Source organism: Polyodon spathula, chromosome 3, assembly GCF_017654505.1.
Source record: "Polyodon spathula isolate WHYD16114869_AA chromosome 3, ASM1765450v1, whole genome shotgun sequence".
In the NCBI taxonomy this organism is placed as follows: domain Eukaryota; kingdom Metazoa; phylum Chordata; class Actinopteri; order Acipenseriformes; family Polyodontidae; genus Polyodon; species Polyodon spathula.
Genome location: NC_054536.1, coordinates 54579314 through 54603176, shown reverse-complemented (window position 1 = coordinate 54603176; position 23863 = coordinate 54579314). Strand labels below are relative to the sequence as shown.

The 23863-nt window shown below is 39.4% G+C and overlaps 1 protein-coding gene across 1 annotated transcript; it reads left to right on the top strand.

Moving 5' to 3' along the window:
- On the top strand, nucleotides 1–23766 carry LOC121309117 (ATP-dependent translocase ABCB1-like). Its single transcript, XM_041242009.1, has 16 exons — nucleotides 1–93; nucleotides 339–509; nucleotides 880–1041; nucleotides 1312–1488; nucleotides 1715–1861; nucleotides 3719–3823; nucleotides 5514–5591; nucleotides 8127–8210; nucleotides 8949–9152; nucleotides 9470–9570; nucleotides 14223–14363; nucleotides 16834–16990; nucleotides 18841–19038; nucleotides 21820–22026; nucleotides 23115–23261; nucleotides 23381–23766. The coding sequence occupies exons 1-16, from the start codon at nucleotides 79–81 to the stop codon at nucleotides 23579–23581; spliced, it is 2295 nt and encodes a 764-aa protein (XP_041097943.1). The 5' UTR covers nucleotides 1–78; the 3' UTR covers nucleotides 23582–23766.
- The last annotated feature ends 97 nt before the right edge of the window (nucleotides 23767–23863 follow it).

Here is a 23863-nt window from a genome sequence, read left to right as displayed (position 1 = left end):
ATCCGCTATGGGAGGGAGGATGTGTCCCAGGCTGAGATTGAAGCTGCCACGAAGGAAGCAAACGCATACGATTTCATCATGAAACTACCCAATGTAAAATCATATAACACTTTTCCCTTGTAATAATCTGTTCTCTTTTATTTTTAATTACTATTAATATTAGATATAGGTAAAGATAAAGTACATAATACATAAATAAACAATGAAGCCGCACACAGAGTAAATATAGTTGATAAAGAAAAAAAAAGAATCATTTGATCTATATACACTAGGGGTGTTCTTGGTTATTTCATTAACAAAAACAATGCCTGTATTTCTTTCCATACTGTTAACTGAAGAAATTTGAAACCTTGGTTGGCAACAGAGGCACACAACTTAGCGGAGGTCAGAAACAAAGAATCGCAATTGCTCGAGCTCTGGTCCGAAACCCCAAGATTCTCCTGCTGGATGAAGCAACTTCAGCACTGGATACTGAGAGCGAAGTGATTGTGCAGATGGCACTGGACAAGGTAACACACTACGCAGAGAAATCTTCCCCAAAAGTTTCAATAATGGTATTGTCTTGGATAACGGATAATGAGTATTTAAGCAAGTTTGGTTTCAGTGTATGCGCTAATTAAAAGATTATTAAAAAAAAGCAAACTCACAAGATTGTGCTGTCTTCCTCATAGCCAACCCCCCTGCCTGCTTTCGTCTCATTTTCAGTGCCACCAAACAGTGCTTTTTCAACCAGACCCTGGTTGCAAAATATGGATCCTCCAAACTTCTGCCCCCTAACATTTCAGCAGAACCCACTTGCATCTGGCCAGCGACTTCCGTTATCAACCGGTTCACAAACAACAACGTTGTCTTTTTTATATTGTCTGTTTGGTTTTGCAGGTGAGAAAAGGCCGGACCACTATGGTAGTGGCCCATCGCCTGTCTACAATTCGCAATGCAGACATTATCGTTAGCTTTGAGAATGGAGTGGTCACAGACCAAGGCACGCACAGCGAGCTAATGAGCAGAAAGGGGGTTTACCAGACCCTTGTCACTATGCAGGTATGTTTCCATGTCCAAGCAGTTAAACCTGTATTATTGAAGGTTAAGGTGGTAGTTGGTAAGACAGATGTATACTGTACATGCATTGACAGCTACAATGTTGTAACTAGAAAACCTTGACCTTTCATACTGCACCTGAAACTAGGACATATCAAAGATATATCACTAAATCAACAAACCACTTAACACTGCAAAATTGCGTTAGAGGATCTTTCTTTGCTTGTTTGTTACATCTTCTTTTCATGTCTCAATGAATACATTTATGTCCAGGCATACACAGGGAAAGACAAAGGGCTGGATGCTGCAGAGGAGGTTGTGGTAGATGAGAAGAGCCATTCCCTGGTATCGTTAACTGGATCGACACTGTTCAGAAGTTCAAGCCGGCTGAGTGGAAAAACGCCAGAGAAGGATCTGGAAAGCAAAGTTTATGATGAGACAACTGAGAATGTAAATTTTTCGGTTGAATTCAGTACCTTACCTTTACCTTACAGTACCTTGCATTTCATTATCCCCATCTGGATAAAGTAACAAGTATTTGGGAGTGTGGAAATACATGTCAAAATAATAAAAATGAATAATTGCTGAATCATAAACAGTTCTGTCTAAACAGATAAACTATGCTCAGAATTGAGAATTTTTCATTTTCTTCTTTCGTTCTTCTGCCCTCATCTAGGATGAAAAGGTGCCGCGGGTATCTTTTTTCAGTGTCCTCAAACTCAACAAGACGGAGTGGCCCTATCTGGCTTTAGGAACCTTTTGTGCCCTTGTGAATGGAGGTATCCAGCCTGCATTTGCCATTATCTTTTCCAAAATCATAGGGGTAAGTTCAACTAGCATTTCAATTATGCTGAAGACAAAATTATGTTGTGCATATTTACGTTGTAGATCTAGGGTTTATGTCACAACTGTGTCCTCGCCAATTACCATTAAAGAAAATACCCATTATAGCTCATAATGTAATTATTAACCATAATAAACACAATACCACAATAAGAACCAGCAATTCTGGCTTAGTTACCCCTGGATTCATGATGAAAAGAGATTAACAATTAATATTATGTATGTTTAAGTATTTCAAATCAATCATAAATGTGTATTTGTTATAAGACAAAAAGAAACCTAACAATCCAAATTATTATTACATTTATTCATATTCTCAAAGGAAGAAGGATAAAGGTTAGGCTTCATAGTTAAAAACATATGTATAAAGAAGAAAAAAAAAAAAACATTCAAGGAAAAGTAAGGCATTGTTAAGTGTTCATCATTAATCCTTGATGTGCTCTCTGGTCATAGAGTTCTGCATTAGTGAAACAGTTTTAATAGTTCATCATGCATTGTTTGGTTGAGTCATGCATTACATATACATCCGCCAGCTTCCATGCGGCTAAGTACGCATGTACAATGTTCAGCATCTAGTTGGATAGACGCACATTATGTATTGTGACGATATCAAAAGCATGGCTTCAATTCAGTTACTTGTAAACACACAGTATAAGTTTGATACTGATTCTGTTGGTGCGATGTTTAAAACAAAGTCTTCTTAACACGGTCATCCTCTCTGTGCAGGTTAGTTGTGCAGCAGTGCAGTGCAGTATCTCTGTGAAGTCTGTAGGCAAAAGCTTTCATCGTTCTGTAGGAAGCCCATCTTCTCCGGGACAGCTTTGAAGATTACATCATTGCATTTTCGTTGAAAAACTTCAGAGTTTGCTGAGTTGAGAGTGATGAGATGTTTTGAACAAAGAGCAAAACCAGCCAGAATCCAAATAGAGCCCAGAGAGAAGAAAAGAAAATCCTTGTGTTGAGTTTAAATAACATGATGTATAGGCGTTCCCTTGTACTGTAAACAAATCCTTGTCGGTCCTTCCATTGGTTCACAGTATTTGATAAACAGTTGCGTGTCACACAAAAAGGGCATGTTAGAAATGGAATGTAACCGCCTATTTCGCTATCAACGGATTCATTTAAACCTCCTATTCAATATAACTTTAGTTACATTCAGTCTCAATACAAAATAAGATTACAAGCATATAAAACACATCATAATACAATCAAATGTTCATATATATAATATTCAAAAATAGTTATTAGTTTATAATATTAATTTTAAACACAATAAACCCTTCAGATTTATTGGAAAACTTAAAATAACTATTAAACTTGTGTCCACAAGTTATGTAATAAAAATATATTCTCAAAGCATTTTAACTAACTTTTAACACAATAATGGTACAACTGCATCGTCACTATAGCTTGCCTGGTAAGTTTTATGACACCTTAGGAGGCCAGACAATCAGATAGCATTTTGGAAGGTGAGCTTCAGAGAGTTAACACAGTTTGTGGCCTGTACCTTATCTACAACCTTTTAAGCAGATCTGGGTAAGAATGTCCTGTAATCAGTGTTAACAACCCAATCCCCACAGCATATTACCCCCAGACAACAGAATTAAATATCTGAGAAATGCTTATATTAATAACAGAAAATGAATTTGATTATGAAAAGTTCAAATATGTAATGTAGGCTGGAGTGGATATGTTCAAATGTTGATCTTTGTTTTGAGTTCACTAACCCCAGTTTGAGAACGACTCTGTGTTTGTCAGGGTCCATTTGTAAAACAATGAAATCTGTTTAGGTGTAAATTGCCAAATGTTAGAGTGAAAATTATGTTTTGTTTTGCAGGTTTTTGCTGAAACAGACAGAGAAGTGTTGCGATACAAAGCCACAATGTTCTCATTATTCTTTTTAGCAATTGGCGGGGTTTCATTTTTCAGCTTATTCTTTCAGGTACATTTTTATTATTTCATATTTAAAACTGTCATAGGTTTTGTGAATATGGTCAGGAGAATGTGTTCTTGCCCTCGATTCTCTTTCCCTGGGAGACTTTGTCTGTCCTCTTTATTGTTGATATTCCTGTTGAGGTACAGCTTGACTTGTTAGAGGTCTGTGGCAAAGTGGCAATTATCAGCAGGTGTATAGCAGGTGCGGTGCTGATGTAGTAATCCAAAGACAGCAAAGTACAGGAGAAATTGATTATTTTATTTGTTTTTTAATCCAATGGTCTGATGACCAATCAGTAAACAATAAAGCTTTTGCAATACACAACAATGTGTATTGCGCAATGAAAAACGGGGTTGCAGTCCCGTAAATAATAAACACAGTACGTTTTAACACACACAATTAGACACTCACGTCCACAAAGTCCAAAGTGAGGGCTCTCAGTGCTTGTGGTGCAGTACAATTAGTGCTAACAATGTTAATCGTGACAGTAGTGCTGTGCTGATCCGGGTTTGTGCTGGCCCTTGGCGACAACTCCGGATTCGGATACCAACTACAGGTGGTAAAGTACTTTCAGGGATCAGTTGTTCAAAAGGAGGAGTGACTTGAATAAAATGTTGATTAAAAGGTTTGCAGTTTTGTCCCTGTTATCTTATCATTTATAATAAATTATTTTATAATAAATGTTTCTGATCTCCTTGAAGATTTTCTGAGAATTTTGTAAATTCTCAGCAGTAAGATGTAGATAATTAGATGCCATAGGATACAAATATATTTTCTACACTGATTTCTAAGTTTTCTATATTCAGTCCAGTCAGTTGAATAAGAGGATATGTTAGCTTTATCCCATATGCAGTCTTTAAGTTTACATAGAGCTGCAATATCAGGATTAAACCAGGGTAGAGGTGAGCCTTTTATTCTACTAGATTAGAGAGGAGTTGATGTGCAACAGACAGTATTAAAATGATATACAAAATTAGGACCACAATTCATCAACTGTAGGAATCAGATCCAGTTGAACCCAACCAACCTGTGAAAGGTCAGACAGGAATGCCTGTCTATGGACATTTTCAAAAGAACTGATTCTTATAGTCCTTGGAGGTAGTTTTACTCTGGGTATCTCTCCTAATACTAAAACTATAATACAATAGCATTATTGGTAATACAATAAATAAATAAGACCAATTGTTGTAGCAGATTCATTATTTTTAGTATAACAAGTGGGCTCATTTATTAACTAAGTTAAATTATAATGACATTTCTTAATTTGTCACTTATAGAAGAATTGTTGACGAGATGTACCTGCATGGTGGAAGGTGGAGGCTGTATTAAGACAAGTATAAATGAGCTTTCTACAGCATTTGTAGTTCTGGTTGAGAAGCAGGCCTCAGACTGGAGTTAATGACATTGGTGGTTTCTCTAGCCTCTCATAACACGACAGCCTAGCTTTCATTTTAGGCATTACAACTGAGGGAGAGGATACAAACTATTATCATCAAATGGAAAACCTAAAATAGTGCTCTGTTACTTTGTGTTTTGTTGTTTGGAATATTACTGTGAGAGTTTACAGCTTGCTGTAGTAGTATTTCAAAGATTCCTGACAAAGTTGCAGGTGATTTGCAGGTTTAGTTTAGCTTATGCAGGTATAGTGTATGACAGCTGCCAAAACTTAAGTTAACTCTTTTGTTCTGTTAAATAGGGTTTTAGCTTTGGAAAATCTGGAGAAATTCTTACAATGAGACTTCGATTCAAGGCATTTAAAGCTATGCTGCGACAGGTAAGGCTGTTTTTATTACTGGAGACATTATAATACCCAATGTATACTGTATACATATACTGTAGCGCTCCAGCTAAGGTTGTGGTTCAATTGTATTTAGACACTCTGAGTAAAATGCAGCATTACCTCAAAGTCATGAGCACTTTCAATAAATACAGTTCTTACTTTAATGCTAACTTATGCGATAAGCATTAAACATATATTTGACCTGTAATGATACTTTGAATTACTGTACAAAAACTTGGTCTAACAATAAAATAAAAAACAGCAATTGCTTTATTGACCACAAACAATATGGCTGTGGAGTGAATAAACACAAACATATACAAAAAAAAAAATATTCCAACGCTGTAGATGAAATATACAGTACTTGACAAAAGACATCCATGCGCATGCTATATATTTTTATAATATTTTTTTAAATTGTACCAATACTGCACTAATGTAAATAAAGAAACAATAATATTGTGTTCCTTATTAATCACCTTGCTCTATCTCTCTCTCTCTCTCTCTCTCTCTCTCTCTCTCTCTATATATATATATATATATATATATATATATATATATATATATATATATATATATATATATATATAATATATATATATAATAAAAACCCTGATTTATTGGTCATGCGTTTCTGGCAATTCCAGACAGATTACAATTAGCTGTCCTGGCATTTCTATGATCCATTCTCTAGCTACTGCATGAGTTATATGGTAGCAGTGTTCTCAGGGGTGATCCATGTTTCTGTAAGAGCCAGAAACTCAGGAGAGAGATGAGAGGCGTAGGCAGAGATGAAGAGCTGACTGACCGTTCCAGTGGGTGACGGAGCGAGAGCAGGAGGAAGGAATAGAGGAGGGGGCAGAGGTAGAGAGATCAGGTTGGAAGTGTTAGAGAAGTTTTGGTGAGAGATTTAGCAAACACGGGAGTGGAGAGGAGGACTGGGATGGCAGAGAAAGTCATAGTGGATAGAGGCAGGGAGCAGTGTAGACAGTAAACAGGCAGAAAAGGCAGAGTATAGGTAGGAAAGGGCAGCGGGGAGTGCAGTTGCAAATCACCTCTGTATCAGTCGCACCTGCAATAATCTAGACCATTAGCAAGAAACTCACCTAGGAATGCTAATCTAACAAGCAAATTAACGTCAAAAGGGATCTAAACAAAAGGCATTAAGATCAACAGCCTAACCTTAAAGAGTAAGTAGCGGGGTTCAGAAAAATCTAACGTTCACATCCCCACTTGTTGCGACAGCTGTTTAAATAACGTACTTGGAATTTTTCTTTTCATTGTTAACGTGACAACTTTTTCCACTTCTAACTTTAAACTAGTTTCAAAACGTCCGCTCTAGTGCACGGATAGTGTCAAGATTATTGCCCACACTGTCAAACAGGTAACACAACAATACTGATCCATGATGTGGTACAGAGCAGAAAATCCAGAGCACTTGTTGTTATTTATTTATTTTTTTTAATCACTCTTCCTGCAGTGATTTAGAGGACAGATCTCAAACCCCATGCACTAGAGCAGACATTTTGAAAATAGCTTTGAAACAGAGCTTAAAGTTATAAGTGTAAAAAGTTGTCAGGATGTTAACAATGAAAAGAAAAATTACAGGTACGTTACTTAAACAGCTGTAACAACACATGGAGACGAATAAAGCTATATTTTTTTTAACCCTGCTACTTAATCTTTAATGGCACATTAAGTATAATCACAGCAAGACAAAAAGTAAGTCGCTCAGTAAAGCCTAATCTAAAATAAATTACCCAAACACAGATTGTAGCTCACCTCAAATTGTGTGTTAATTATTAGTTTAACATTTTAGTTCATACTGTAAAACAAACTGAAGTTTATCGTTCTGTGTGGGTTGCTATGGTTAGAGCAGACTAGATCACTAGAAATTCCAAAGTTCAATCTTTATGGTTAATGCTAAGAAAGGTGTAGGTGGGAGTTCATTTTTAAATCACCCATTCCAATATTATATTGCAGGTCTTCCCAAACCTGGTCAGCGAGACACCAGTGTCTTCTGTTTTTCATTCCAACTGAGCTCTCAATTTAACTAAACCCCGAACTAATAATTTGCTTATTTCACCGTTATACTGTGTCTTGCGGCTCAATGGATTATAAGCACAGCACAGTTGGTTCAGTCGGGCAGATAACCGGTTTGTTCATTACTGATGTGTGGTTGAAACACAGACTGGGACTAGAATAGCCCCCAAGGGTAACCTCTTCAGCATTTAAGTGTTTTTTTGATTAATGAATTCCCTTTGCAGCAATCACAAGCAGACTAATAAGCCAGGAAATGAGAAAACACAATATATGAAAAGAATTGAGCTATAAAAGCAAGTTTTGTACATAGTAAACAAAGGGGAACAACAGTAAGTGATGAGGATGCTGTACAAGGTTCATTGTGCTCTGTGAGGCTTGTAAATAATGAAGCAACCTTGAGGAGATGAAGGAGCACCTCAGTAAAATCCAGGTTTCTGATTTATAAATGTCATATTTAAAATATTATTCATACCTTCACTGTTATAGGACCTTGCCTGGTTTGATGACCCTAAGAACAGCACTGGAGCCTTGACGACAAGACTTGCAACTGATGCAGCTCAAGTGCAAGGGGTGGGTGTTTCTGGGTCACTTTTTATCCATCTGGATTATTGCTGTGTTGATTCATTTACTTAGTTACCAATTGTAATCGGTTGCTACTTGAAATACTGGAGAGTTTGTTCATGCTTTACTGGAGGTATGGTTCAGAACCAATTCATATCCTTGCATCTCAATAAGCACCATTATCATTATTTGGCATTTGGGAAAACACCACAGTTGGAATGTTTTAAAATGTCTTCTGCTGAGTTTTCCAGGAACTGAGGTGCCTCCAACCAGTGAACAAAATGACAACAGGAACAAAACCAATAATCACAACTAATGTACAAGGATTGCCCAGTGAAATCAATGTCCTTATGAAGGTGCTGAAAACTAGTTTGGAATCAGAGTAGCTCCTTTTTTTGAGTATCACTGAGCAGGATAGCATAAATAGAGAGACAGACAATGAAAATGCCACGTGCAGGCAGGACAGTGATTACTACCAGCCATATTTAGAAAGCCTTTGACTGCACATGCCTTCAGAAAGTACACTTAGGTGAACACTAACACTCAAGGTTTGTTTCTGACTGAGAATAATGTTACATCTTGTAAAAACGACCCTTATAATGTAAGCATTAACTGCACTGTTCAATACTTGAACAGTGCAGTTAATGCTTAAAAGTAAGTTACATATTTTTGACTCAACGCTGTGTTTTTGTCATTTTTAAAACATAAATGAAATGCTTTTGTAATGAATAATTTTCATCTATGCAGGCTACTGGTTCCAGGCTTGCTACCTTTGCTCAGAACGCTGCCAACCTTGGGACAGCCGTGATCATTTCATTCTTCTATGGCTGGCAGCTCTCTCTCCTCATCCTGGCGATTGTGCCAGTGCTGGCCATTGCAGGGGTGATGCAAACAAAAATGCTGTCGGGGCATGCTGAGAAGGATAAAAAGGAACTGGAAGTTGCTGGAAAAGTGGGTTTGCTGTACAGTTTTTGTGAAGTAAGCAATTCTAGAAAGATGACCAAGGACCCATGTTTTTGGGTTGGTTATGCCTTTCTGTGCTTGACAGACACTGTGTAGCTATGTCCTGAATCTATATTCTGTGATCAAATCATGAAAATGGATCCCTTCAGGTGGAGACATCAGTCTGTACCCACATATGTTACACTTTTTAGCTGTACATATATTTAAAGAACTTCACAGTGTATGTTAAAGTATCTGATTATTATGAATACTATTCAAGACATGTATCTGTTGTTTAATTGTAATTGTTGAATTATTTCATACAGATTGCCACAGAGACCGTGGAGAACATTCGAACCGTTGTTTCATTGACCAGAGAAAGAAAGTTTGAATCCATCTATGAGGAAAACTTGGAGGTCCCTTACAGGTAAAAATTGTGCAGTTGTATTCAGCTAGTTTTCTGTATTCTTAGGAATTACAGCAGACAGCAGTAGTGTTTATCTGAATCTGACAAGATAACGAAGAAAACAAAAGTAACAGATAAACAGAAACATGTTCTAATCTAGCCTATTCTGTCTTTTAAAAACTTTGAATCAATCCTCACATCATAATTCTATGAAATCTGCCCATTTCTATTTTTTCATTCTAAAGTTTAAAATTCAGTGGAAATTTCAGTTTGGGACGTAGGTATGCTGATATTATAAAAGTTCTGTTGTTGTGGCAGTGTGCCCCGCCCCTGTGCATATCTTTGTGTTTCATGTTGTCTGTTATATGTGTATATATTGGTGCACAGGTCTGTGTAGCACGAGTGATTTAAAATATTTAGTTGTATTTAGGCACAGGGATTGCACATTCACTTCACGTGCTGCGATTCAAGTGAATAATTAATTAGTAATTGAATCCCAACACAACTGTGTATATATATATATATATATATATATATATATATATATATATATATATATATATATATATATATATATATATATATATATGTATAAAGATCCTCGCACTCACACGGTTCGCTGCCCCTTTAAAATAGACCCAGGACACAGAAATGGAATTTTCTTAGCGCTGACGTGCACTTTTAATAAACACCAATCAAATAAATTAAACAAAACAAACAAACACCTAGCTCCTTCCTGGAGCACTAACTATACAGTCTGGAACCTAACTGAACCAGGACAGCTAAGCTGTTTACCTGTAACTCAAACTCTCACGGTTTCCTACAGCACTTTACCTTGACTGCTTGGAAGCAGACCACAACTTCTGCCTCCCTACACACAGCAGCCCTCAACAAACTGCCTACAAGATGCAGCAATCTCGTCCTATCCACATAACACCTCAATGCCCGAACCGAGCAGAGGAAATTTAATCTCTGATCCCCCTCCAAAGAAAAAAGAGGGTGATGGAAAGCCTGTAGTTCCACTGATTGATTCAAGTGGAAAGCCATGACCACCTTAGGGAGGAAAGCAGGGTTTGTGCATAGTGGCACCCTGTTTCCATCAAAAAGATGTCTTCATGGAGAGATAGTTCAACTGTATTGAATGTATAGGCTAAACTAGGCCTTAGTGAGAGCCTCCAATATCACATCTAGACTCTGTTCAGGGAGAACGTCCTTTCTAGGAGGATGTAGCCACTGAGCACCCTTTAGAAAATGGGTTGCCAGAATATGAGCGCCTAGGGGAAACTGAGTCAATAGGGACATGGCATGCAGTTATAGCTGCTAGGTACACTTTCAGCACAGAGGGGGACCTGCCCGCCTCCAGCATATCTTGCAGAAACTGTAAAATAGTTGTTATGGGGCAATAGATGGGCTTGTGACCTCTGGTCATATACCATTTTTGAAAATATCTCCATTCTGCAGTGTACTGATGTCTGCGTCTGAGAGCAGTAAGGCAGACAGATGGTCCTGTTCATTGTCCAGACCCACAGTTGGAGACTTCCCGGTTCTGGGTGCCAGAGAATGTCTCCATGAGCAGCGGGATCTCCCAGGGCTGGCCTTGCAGCAGCTGGCAAAGATTTGCAAACCAGATTGTTCTTGGACATCTGGGGGCCACCAGGAGATTCTGCCACCTCTTCTCTTCGAACTTTCTGTAGGAAAGCTGGGAACAACGGTATTGGCTGGAATGCGTATAAAAGCGTTCTGGGCCACTTGTGCACTAGGGAGTTGACATCTGTGGAAGGAGAACCATATTGGGCAGTGAGTCGTCTCTGCTGTGGCAAAGAGATTGACTAGGGCCCTCTCGAACTGTTTCCAAATGCGCTCTACCACCTGAGGGTGGAGTCGCCATTCTGGTGGGTGAGGACCTTTCCTGGAGAGGAGATCCACTGCCTAATTCACCACTTCTGGGAGATGAACAGCTCGGGGGGATAGCAAGTGACTCTTTACCCAGGTCAATAGTCAAAAGGCTATGTGGTGCAACCCCGGCGACCAAAGTACTCTCTGGCAGTACTGACACAAGCTAGTACCGACATGTTGTCCGAGCGGACAAGGACATGTCTCCTCTGGAGCACTGGGAGGAAATGCTGGAGAGCGAGGTGAATCGCTTGCAGTTCCAGAGTATTTATGTGCAGGGCTGTCCAATGACCCGACCAGGATCCGCGGACTCCTCTGCCTGCCCAGACCGCACCCCAACCCGTGATGCGCCTGTCATCACCACCTGACGGCTGTGGATCACTGCCATCCTTATACCTTCACGCAGGTGAGAGGCTTGTCTCCACCAGCATAGGGCTTCCCAGCATACGCGAGACACGGTCAGCCAATGGTGCTTGTCATGCTTGGGGTGTAGCCGGAAGAGATTGAAGCTCTTGAGGCACCGAAGCACTGAGGGTATCGATGCAGGAAAGCAGTGAGGTTCTGAGGCACAGAGGGTGTCGAAGCACCAAGACGCCGAGGCACCTATGCACTGAGGGCACTGATGAAGGGAGCGTCCAAGCACCGAGGGCAACAAAGTACTGAGGTGCCGAGGCTCTGGAGTACCGAGGGCGCCAAAGCACAGAGGCATCGAGGCATTGAAGGTATTGATGCAGGGAGCATCTAAGCACCAAGGCACCGCGGCTCTGAGGCACCGACACCGAGGGCACCGAAGCACCAAGGCACCGAGGGTACTGAAGTCACTGAGGTTACTGGGTGGAGTGTCTGGTCTGGACCACGTGCAGTCACACAACTGATGCAGTGCGCAGTTTACAGCAGCATGGAGCACAGTCTTCAGACAGTAAATAGAAAAAAGAGAACTAAAGAAAGAGAGCAATCTTTTTTTCTTTTTCTGATCTACTCACCGAGGTGGGTGGTCAATGAATGCAAGTCTTCTCTTACAGTGGGCTTTCAGACCCAGAGGAGGAAGCACACTCACATACAACAGAAGGTGAAGTGTAGGGCACACACATATTTATTTATTTATTTATTTATTTTAGGCTGCATACACAGAGTGGGCTGGCAAGGTCAGGCCAGAGATATCGACTCGACAGCAGAGGAAGCATCTCTCTTTTCTCTCTTTGTTGTTGTTGTTATTATTATTTTTTTTTTTATTTGCAAAAAGCAGAGGAAAAAACACAGACAGCAGATTGTTAGAAAGCAGACTACAGTCAGCAAGCAATATAGGCTGTTTTTTTTTTTTTTTTTTTAACGGAGCACAGTTGCGCAGCATTTCAGCTCCGTCCTCAGAAGCAGAGTTCCTGATTCCGGGGAAGTGGCAAGCCAACTTCCAGCTATAAATTGCAGTGAAATTAGCATAAAAACACGAAGTGAAAGCTTTTTTACAAAGAAACAATCAAACAGCTGGTAAGGTTAGTTATACCTACCTTACCTGATTGTGAGAAATAAAAGAGAACTTGATCTCCGTGGAGTGACTACTTATTCCTTCGGTATGCAGGACCGAGGACATCACTCCCCGGAGGGGCCTATCAGCAGCTCTGACATAAAATGCTCAGTAAATATCTGACCTGTGGCAGGCATATCCCAAAAGTATTGTTGTTGGTCGTCTTCTAATTGAAAGGGAACGACCCTACACTGAACCCAGAATATTGATGTAGTTGCTAAGTACCCTGGCTCATGCCACGACTCACTTATGGAGAACAGTGCTTTGAACAGGTGATTATAATCTGGCTAATTTTAGAATATATTAAATACACAATTAACATATGACCATTCGAAAACATATGTAACAAACACATGTTAACATTTAACATTTTTATTACGATATTTCACAAACATACATAACCATTCGGATAGATTATTGCATGTAAAAAATATGAACGTTAATATTGCATCAGAGAATATTGAAATAAATTAAGGATTTTTTTTTTTTTTTGCTAGAGGCAAGCTGTATTATTAATATTAGTATTTGTATTATTTAGTCATTTAGCAGACGCTTTCATACAGAGAGACTGGGGGGTGCGACACAACTTTAGGTCCCAGAATCTTTTTTTTAGCTTCTTTATTTGACCTTTTTATGGAAGAGGTTGCGTTTATTTTTTCAGTTTATCCTTCCGTATTTTAAATTAAGCAGTGGCTCCGGACCTTTTGCCGAAAAAGTTTGATGTGCTAAATATCAACTTGGGTGGAGAATGTAAGAATGTATTTTTCCTTTCTTTTCTAGAATTGTTGCAACTACATGTGTGCTGCTTCTTTGTTTTCCAGTTATATTATTATTACTATTGAAATGTGACTAATTGGCTTGTTAATAAGCAGTCATAAGCAGGAGTTGCAAAGGGCATTGCTAGTAGAAGAAATTAACCTGCCCCTGTTGAAAATCAAGACGTATAATTGGTGGCTAAAAAAAACTTGCAGTGCAAATGCATTGCAACCTCTATTTTCTCTCTAAAAATGCACCTTCTGAAAATCAGACGGCAAGCTTATTATCATTTAACTTAGAATTGTGCTGTATGCACAGGAGGATCTCTTAAGACAGGACAAGTACTGGAATTTTAACAAATACCTTACAGGAACTGGTTGATTTCTTACGTGTGATTTCTAATTTTAAAAAGGCTTTGGCAATTGATGAAATTGCATATTGACACTTTTAATGAAAGCAACCCTGGCTTTAATGAAGTAATGAAGTCTTCTTTTTGTTTCAGAAATTCACAGAAAAAGGCTCATGTCTATGGCCTGACTTTTGCCTTATCCCAGGCAATGGAATACTTTGCATATGCTGGCTGCTTTCGTTTTGGCGCCTACCTGGTGACAAAAAAAATTATGAATTTTGAAGACATGTTTCTGTAAGTATCTATGGTTGTACGTTTCAATGAGATAGCAATGGTAAAGCTAAGAAGGAGTAGCAGTATAGTGTAGCCTAGTAGCCCAGGTCCCAGCACACAAAGGACATCACAGTGTTCCTCTCATTAGATTAAAAGTGAAATATGATAGATGCATTACTACCAATACGATTTTTCATGATTCAGTCTTGAAGCTATGCATTATTGCTGTGGGCGTTCCTACGTACTAGTAATCCTACTTATCAGCTCACTGGTTGGTTGGGCTTCTAAAGTTTATATCTTGTGAAACTAAGGTAAATTGCTTTAACATTTGTAACATCATGTTTTCCTATAGTATGAGTGTAGCTCAAGTGGACACACGTTCCGGCTGGTGCTTTCTTTTTAAATTACTGATCTACTGCTATGGCCAAAAGATTTACATCGCCTGTAATTTTAGGATAGAGACATAATTAAAAAAAAAACAAAAAAACAATATGAACATAATGTAGATCTTTTATTTAACTTCATCTCATCAAATAAACTACAAAATTATATCACAGAAGTCTACGGGAAGCCATCATGGTAGTACAGGCTTTTAGGTTAGATTTTGAAATGTCATATTTTTGTGTGACCGAAATGTTGGGGCAAAGACTTCTATCCTGACCATGGAAACAGTTAATCATTGGCACAGGAGAAAGGCTATTAACTTTCTATCATACAAAATGACCCCATATGGCAAATGTAAGCACTGAATTAAAAAAAATAGGATAACATATGTATTGGTTTCTCTGTTAATACACAAACTAATTTTATTATTGCTGAAGGCTACAGTATAATTGTATTCATAACACAGTTTAAAGGCAAGTTATCTCAACCCAATTAAAGGGATAATTAGGGTCAGCTGTTTGAACACTTTGGTTAACAATCAAGCCTGATTTGGGCCAGCCCTGCCCAATATAAACCTGACTAACTTTGGCCCTTACCATCAGAGTGAAGTTGTCAGCACACAGATTCTAGAGGCTCATCATGCCACGATCAAAAGAAATTCCTGAAGACCACCGGGGAAAAAAGTTGTTGATGCCTATCAGTCTGGAAAGGGTTACAAAGCCATTTCTAAGGTTCTGGGGCTCTACCAAACGACACAGAGCCATATTGTCCAAATGGAGAAAGTTTGGGACAGTAGTGAATCTTCCCAGGAGTGACTGTCCTGCCAAAATCTGTCCAAGAGCAAGGTGTATTATCGCCCAGGAAGTCACAAAGAACCATAGAACAACATCCAGGGATCTGCAGACCTCTCTCTCCTCGGCTAAGATCAGTGTTCATGACTCCACCATTAGAAAGACACTGGGCAAAAATGGGATTCATGGCAGAGTAGCAAGGCGGAAACCACTGCTCACTAAGAAGAACATGAATGCTCGTCTCAAGTTTGCCAGAAAGCACCTGGATGATCCTCAAGAGTTCTGGAACAATGTTCTATGGACAGATGAGTCAAAAGTGGAACTTTTTGGCCAACATAGGCCCCGTTATGTCTGGCGAAAACCAAACATGGCATTCCACAGTAAGAACCTCATACCAAAGGTCAAGCATGGTGGTGGTAGTGTCATGATTTGGGGATGCTTTGCTGCATCAGGACGTGGACAACTTGCCTTCATTGAAGGAACCATGAATTCTGCTCTGTATGAGAGGATTCTACAGCAGAATGTCAGGCCAGCCGTCCGTGAACTGAAGCTGAAGCGCAGCTGGGTCACCCAGCAAGACAATGATCCCAAACACATAAGCAAGTCTACATCAGAATGGCTGAAGAACAAGAAATTTAAAGTTTTGGAATGGCCTAGTCAACATCTAGACCTAAACCCCATTGAGATGTTGTGGCAGGACCTGAAACAAGCAGTTTATACTTGAAAACCAACAAATGTTTGAGTTGAAGCAGTTGTGCATGAAGGAGTGGGCCAAAATTCCTCCACGGCGCTGTGAGAGACTGATCAATAACTACAAGAAGCTCTTGGTTGCAGTTATTGCTGCTGAAGGTCGCGTAACCACTTATTGAGTCTAAAGGGGCGATTACTTTTTCACACAGGCATTGGGTGTTGCATAACTATCTTTAATAAATAAATGAAATAAGTATCAACATTTTGTGTTATTTGTTCAGTCAGGGTCCCTTTTATCTAATATTAGATTTTGATTGAAGATCTGATAACATTCATTGTCAAAAATATGCAAAAATGCAGAAAATAAGACAGGGGCAAATACTTTTTCACGGTACTGTACATGTACATGGCTGATTTAAAATTACGGTATGGTAGATGTGATTTACAATTTTGAAGTTACACTGTATTCCTTCTGTTTATACTTTGAGGTTATACTTGTGTTTGTTTTTCCATGCTTTCACTACTCTATGAAAAAAAAAGATATAATAATAATAATAATAATAATAATAATAATAATAATAATAATAATGCATCTTACTATAACATGTAAGTGGGTTTAATTCCAGTGTCATTTCAGCCCTTGTGTTTGGCGCTCTTGCAGCAGGACAGGCTACTTCTTTCGGTCCCAACTATGCCAAGGCCATAGTATCTGCATCCCACTTGTTTATGCTGTTAGACAGAGTTCCAGCCATAGACAATGACTCTGAAGAGGGAGACCAGCTGGTATGTTTGCATATTTATCAGACACAATTTTGGGTCACATATTACAAGAGGAGCATGCTCGTGATTAAAAAATATGTCTGGAATGCATTAAAGCATCACAATTTAAATAAAAAAGCAAAGCAGTTCTGTACTTTGTAAATACTGTAGTGATCTCAGTTCCCACAAGCAGGCGCATCACACAGGGCGAGACAATCCACTCACAGGCGGAGGGCGGGTGCGAACCCGGGACCTCTCGCACTAAAACATAGCACCGATACCACCGCCGAGCCGGATCCTTTTGGAAGGAGCGTATATCGAGCTTATGTCTTTGCATGTGATTATTTCACCTATCAGCCCTGCTGCTGCCTTCCCCTGTGCATGCTACACTCTCCCCTGCCAGCCTCAAGTCTGCCCTGGACTTGCTCACCAGGCTACAGTCCGACGAGTGCGTGCTGTGGTGCCTGCGTCCACTTCTGACACCAATGTAGAGATCTCGGTTAACACAGGCAGGCACCTCACACAGGGCGAGGCAATCCACACACAGGCGGAGGGCGGGCGCGAACCCGGGACCTCTGGCACTAAAGCATAGCGCCGATGCCGCTGTACAAAAGAGCCAGCTCCTTTGCTTAAGTCACCTACCAGCCCTGCTGCTGCCTTCCCCCATGCACACTACAATACGTTTTGAATAACTGTCACTTCCATACATGTTTTCAGGTTAAACAGTTCTTTACCCTGAAAATGAGAATAGACTACTCTAAAACAAGTAAAAACGCAAAACTTTAACAAAACATTTCTTTAGAACATTTTTGTGAATAGGGCCATATATCTCATGAAGTGTTTCAGATGGTAACTATTTATTTTTAGTGTCAGTCATAACATTAGATTTGTTGATAATATTGTACAGTACAGGGGGTATTCCAACAGGAGCATGACAAAACTGAATCAGAAAACTGATTTACTTAAAACGTCACTATTCTGTGTTTACATTATTAGCGATAGAAAAATCTAATTAGAATATTTTCGCATGCAAAGTACTGTAGTAGCCTAAGTACGATTTGAAGCCTGGACATTTCTGCGATAGAACAGAGACCAATCCAATATAGCGCTTGATCGAAGAGTCGGGTCTTAAATTCAAAGATTACTGTCCTATACCTCTATTCATATTCCCCATAGTGTGCAATCAGCCTTTCCAACAGCTGATCCTGTTCTATATTACCAGTTTCTTTTGCAGACATTATTTTAAATTATCACGTCATTTTAAAGCTGGAAATCACTTGCTGCTTCAGTATAGGCTATTAAGAAACACATACAGACTTTAACAAATGTATTACTTTATCCCTAACATTGCAAACTGACTACAGATTTATTTTCCGTTTTGTAAAACCGCATGCAGAAGTGTAGGTCAAAGTTTGCACATGTACGCTGTCAGAATAAGTTCCAAAGTGTGTTTACATGATATGCATTTTGCTAGTTTTCTGAATTTAATTGGAAATTTCTAGGTGCTGTTTTCCGAAAACTGACTTTAAGAATATTCCGATACATTTTCCGAAAACTGTGTTTACGTGACTTTTGATATCGGAAGTTAGATTTCCGAAAAATATGGTAATTCTTATGCTCATGTAAACAAACTGATTGACTGTATTCCTTTTAAAGTAACTCACTAAATCCACCACTTCTGCAGTGCTGTGCTTTGACACTGAGCAGCTACAGTCTTTTAAATTCTCGTTTACTGTTTTGTTGTGTTTCCTTCACACTGGCACTTGTTCTGTGGATGTCTTTAAGTATTCAAAGGCATTCAAATTATTGTATATTCTAAAATTATTTTATAATGATTTCTTTTCACAAAACCATTTCCTTTATTACCTTACTAGAAACAAGTTGATGGCAACATCAAGTTTGAAGGTGTCGTGTTCAACTACCCTTCCTGCCCCGGCGTGCAGATATTGCAGGGGCTCAGTTTAAAGGTGAAGAAGGGACAGACTCTGGCACTGGTGGGTAGCAGCGGATGTGGGAAGAGCACTGCCATACAGCTGCTGGAAAGGTTCTATGATCCACTGAAAGGCAAAGTGGTAAGCTTCTCTGTTTACATTAATTGTTTTTGTACCTAACAAAAGTCAACAGCCCAAGTGGCTTACCTTGTAAAAGCACAGCTGTGTGGTGTGCAGTGTGAGTCATACAGTCAGGGTATCACAGGTTCACGTCTTGGCTGTGCAAAGCTGTCAGTCTTTGCTGGGGATTTTGGAAGGGAGCGTTGCATATTGGCTCTGGCGCTCCTGCAGATTAGGGAGGCAAAACTCCTCACCATGCTACAGCAGACCCTACTGGCCAGGTGACCAGTGAACTCAGACAGACACCTCCTTGAGAGGCCAGTAGCTCTCTGACATCTGCTCTTGAATTCCTGGGTGAAAAAAGAGGAAACTGGCTTGGTTGTGGGATCGAGGACACCATTTTGATTTCATATCAAATTAAACTGTGAAAAAAAACAAACATTTGACTTAAAAGTGACACTCACTGCCCAGCTGCATACGAACAATGGAATGTTAATGTTAAACAAGAGCTTTGCAAATGTAAAAAATAAAACTAGGCTGTTTCAGGAACAATGCTGTTTAATTACACTATGTAACACAATTTTTGTTCCTGGGTAGTAAGTGTTATTTCCTAATTGCTTATGCCTCAAAAGTATAGAAAATGGCTATTATTCCCCACAAACTTTGCTTTTGTGACCAGGACAGTGATATTTTGAAATGTACTTATTTCCAATGTTCACATAAAGTCAGGAAAAAACAACATATGAATCCAAATTAACATGTATTTATACTAAAGTAATACAAAAATGACTACAAAAGATTTAGAAGTGAGTAGTTTTTCAAGATTTACGATTATACTGTAAATCACTTTCACGAATCAGCCCCCAGATGTAGTCTCCCTTCATGTTCTCGCTATACTGTCCTTGGTAGCGGCATTCAAAGTCCAGTATATCCTGGTGGAAGTGCTAGCCTTGCCCCTCCGAGTACGCTCCCATGCTCTCCTTGAATTTATCAAGATGAGCATCAAGGATATGGACTTTGAGGGACATCCTACAGTCCATTGTGCCGTAGTTCTTCACCAGAGTCTCAACCAGCTCCACATAGTTTTCGGCCTTGTGATTGCCCAGGAAGCCCCGAACCACTGCGACAAAGCTATTCCAAGCCGCTATCTCCTTACTAGTGAGCTTCTTGGGGAATTCATTGCACTCCAGGATCTTCTTTATCTGTGGTTTGACGAAGACACCGGCTTTGATCTTTGCCTCAGACAGCTTAGGGAAGAAGTCTTGAAGGTACTTGAAGGCTGCCGACTCCTTATCTAGAGCTCTGACAAATTGTTTCATAAGGCCCAATTTGATGTGCAGTGGTGGCATCAGCACCTTCCGGGGGTCCACCAGTGGCTCCCACTTGACGTTGTTCCTCCCCACAGAGAACTCGGTCCGCTGTGGCCAGTCCCGCCTGTGGTAGTGCGCCTTGGTGTCCCTGCTGTCCCAAAGGCAAAGATAGCAGGGAAACTTGGTAAAACCGCCTTGGAGACCCATCAGGAATGCCACCATTGCAGCCTCTTGATGCCATCTCAGAAAAATGCAGATATGTATCCACTTAGGCAGCTGGAACTAAACTGAACTGGTGGGCTTCAGGCCCCTGTATTTATACTACTATTTATATTATTGGAAAGTTCTAGAAAGTTCTAGAAGTTACTCCAAGTTTACTCAGCACTGAATCTATCTGGAATGTTCTGAAAAATAGGTAACTATCACTGTTCTGGTCACAAAAGCAAAGTTTGTGGGGAATAATAGTCATTTTCTATACTTTTGAGGCATAAGAAATTAGGAAATAACACTTACTACCCAGGAACCAAAAAAAAAAAAAAATTGTTACACGGTGTTATACATTACTGGGAGGTACTTGTGGTTCAGCAGTTGAAGTTGTCGATGTAATTTTATATTGTAATCTGCTGACTGATTTTTTTGTGTCATGTAAAATGGGTATGCAGTAGTGTGGCAAAGTGCCCCGCCCCTGCGTGTATTTTGTGTTGTATGTTGTGTGTTAATGTTGATGTATAGTCATTGGTACACGTGATATAGACGGGTCTGTGTAATACAAATGTTTAAAATGTATATTTGTATTTAGGCACAAGGATTGCACAGCACTTCACGTGCAGGTAAAATGTAATAATATGTGAGCAAGGGGAATTGCACTTTATGAATTCACGTGCAGTTGTACCGAGACTCCAACTGAATGATTGATTAGCAATCGAATCTCGGCACAGCTGTATAAAAGCTGCATGTTTTCACCCAATTGGGGTTGTGTGTTCGGTGAGTGGAGAACGGGTGTGAGAGAATTAAAAACGAGAAAACTAAACAAAGTAAAATATATAACTGTTGTTTTGACTCGCCGTGTTTGTCTGTTAGTCCACTGTTTGTTTATGTGTTAGTCCATTTTGTTTGTCTGTTTATTTTGGCCTCACATGCCGTATGCTGTTTTTGTTACAACCTTTTATTTACTGTCTGTTCATTTATTAAATGCTGAGCACAAGGAAGTGCTCAGCTTCCCCAAAACTCCATCTCTTTGTTTATTTCCTGGTTCCTGTTTCTGGTCTGACGTCCCCCACTCCAGCCGTCTTTCTGACAAGTAGTTATCACCAGACAGAGATGTGACCAGATATTTTAAAAAGCCATAATTACAGGGTGCATCGTGTGTAAAATGACTTTTGTAAAATGTATTCTAGTGAGGGAAACTGTTTTTTCCATGTACACGAAATGGACTTTTAGTCATAACTAAAATGAGCGATAGTATTGTAATGGTACTGGCTTTTGTTTTCAGATGCTGGACAACTGCAATATGAAGGAGCTTAATATTCAGTGGCTCAGGGCTCAGATGGGTATTGTATCCCAGGAGCCTGTGCTGTTCGACTGCAGCATCGCAGAGAACATTGCCTATGGTGATAATAGCAGGAATGTGACCCAGGAGGAGATTGTGGCAGCAGCTAAGGCAGCCAACATTCACTCCTTCATTGAAGGACTACCTGATGTAAGTACGGCAGTTAGAATTAAGAATAAAACCGGCGCAGCTTTAAGGCTTCTGCACACCAGACGCGATGCGATTTGTCTTGCGATAAAATTGACTTTCGGTGCGTCACTACCTTTCACACCAGGGGCAACAGGCGCACGTCAAAATGTAGAATACATAACAGCTTTTCAGAATACTTATTTCAGTAAAGTTAAATGAATCATACACACCAGCTGTATCTAGTTCCCAGGAAATAGACTGCCAGATGTTCTCCCTCATTGCCATGTCTATAATTTTTTTTCAAGAATGATATTTTCTTCCACCATTGTTTACTGAAAAAGGTGCGCAAGACAAGCTGTTCCTCATTGGTCAGTTTCCTAGCTGCCATGCGACAAAATTGCAAAAATAGATACCAATCCTATTTTTTTCACATCGCTTCAGTGTCGCCCCCTTGCAGGTAGTGTGAATGGTTCGTATAAAAAATAGGTGTTCATTGCGTCCGGTGGGTAGAGGCCTTTACACATACATATAGTATACCTCCTGAAAACTCTGTCAGGCTGACCAATACAATTAAGTAAGATAACGTATATATATTTTTGAGATATATACGTTATATATAAATAAATAATAACGTCACTATGATATATATATATATATATGTTACACTATGTTCAATACATTATTACAACAATGTGATACAAGTAATGATTGCTATTCTGTGAACACTAATATATTCCTTTCTGTAACCTAACTGTGGCATTGCTTTAAGACAAATCAAGACTGCTAGCACATTCTAGTGGGTGAAAAATGCCAACACCTAACAATATATTTAAACAGTAGTGTATGGATAGATACTTTTAGATTTTGTTATTATAATTCAAGTCCAGTATAAGATTCCAAGACGTTATTAGTGGAATAAGACCGATGTCTTGGTTACAGCGTTATTTCTTCTTTACACTCTTTCAGAATTTACTTTGATAGCTCAGCTTTTCATGCCAATACGAACTGTTCATATCAAGTTCTTGTGACAACTGAAATGTAATTTGAAGGTTTTTGTTGACTACTTGATATATAGTTAAAACAAAACTGAATCATAGCCCTGTTTTCAGAAATACAACACCCAAGCTGGTGACAAAGGGACTCAGCTCTCTGGTGGACAGAAGCAGCGTGTGGCAATTGCCCGTGCACTCGTCCGAAATCCCAAAATCCTGCTCTTGGATGAAGCCACATCAGCACTGGACACAGAAAGCGAAAAGGTATGGAAGATGAACAGTCATTTTGTAGAAAATGTAATGTACTGCTTATTATTTATCAAAAAAATGACATCTTTATGAGTTTGGTTGTTTGGTGTCTACTTTCTTCCAATTATTCCCAGATTGTGCAAGAGGCCCTGGACAATGCTAGAGAGGGCCGCACCTGTATTGTTATAGCACATCGGCTGTCCACTATCCAGAATGCTGATAAGATCGCAGTGTTTCAGAACGGCCAGGTGGTGGAGCTGGGGACACACGAACAACTTCTCTCCAGCCAGGGCGCATACCATTCACTTGCTAATGTCCAGATGCAACACAAATGAATAAGCCATGAAAACTAAGACCCTATGCAGGACCCCTAGCATTACAGTTTACCATGTTTACTATGCTTTTACAAGCATAGTGAAGTCTATCCTTCATTTGTACAGGCTCCTCCTCAGACCTTACCGAGTTTCACCATATTGTAAGGAATACATTTTCAACTGGCAATTTTTTTTTATTTCAACTGGTAATTTGTACAGCTATGGTTGTTCACCTTCTGTACAGAATTAACTAATTTCATAAAGCTGAATGAAACCTGCTGAATAATGTTACATTAGCACATT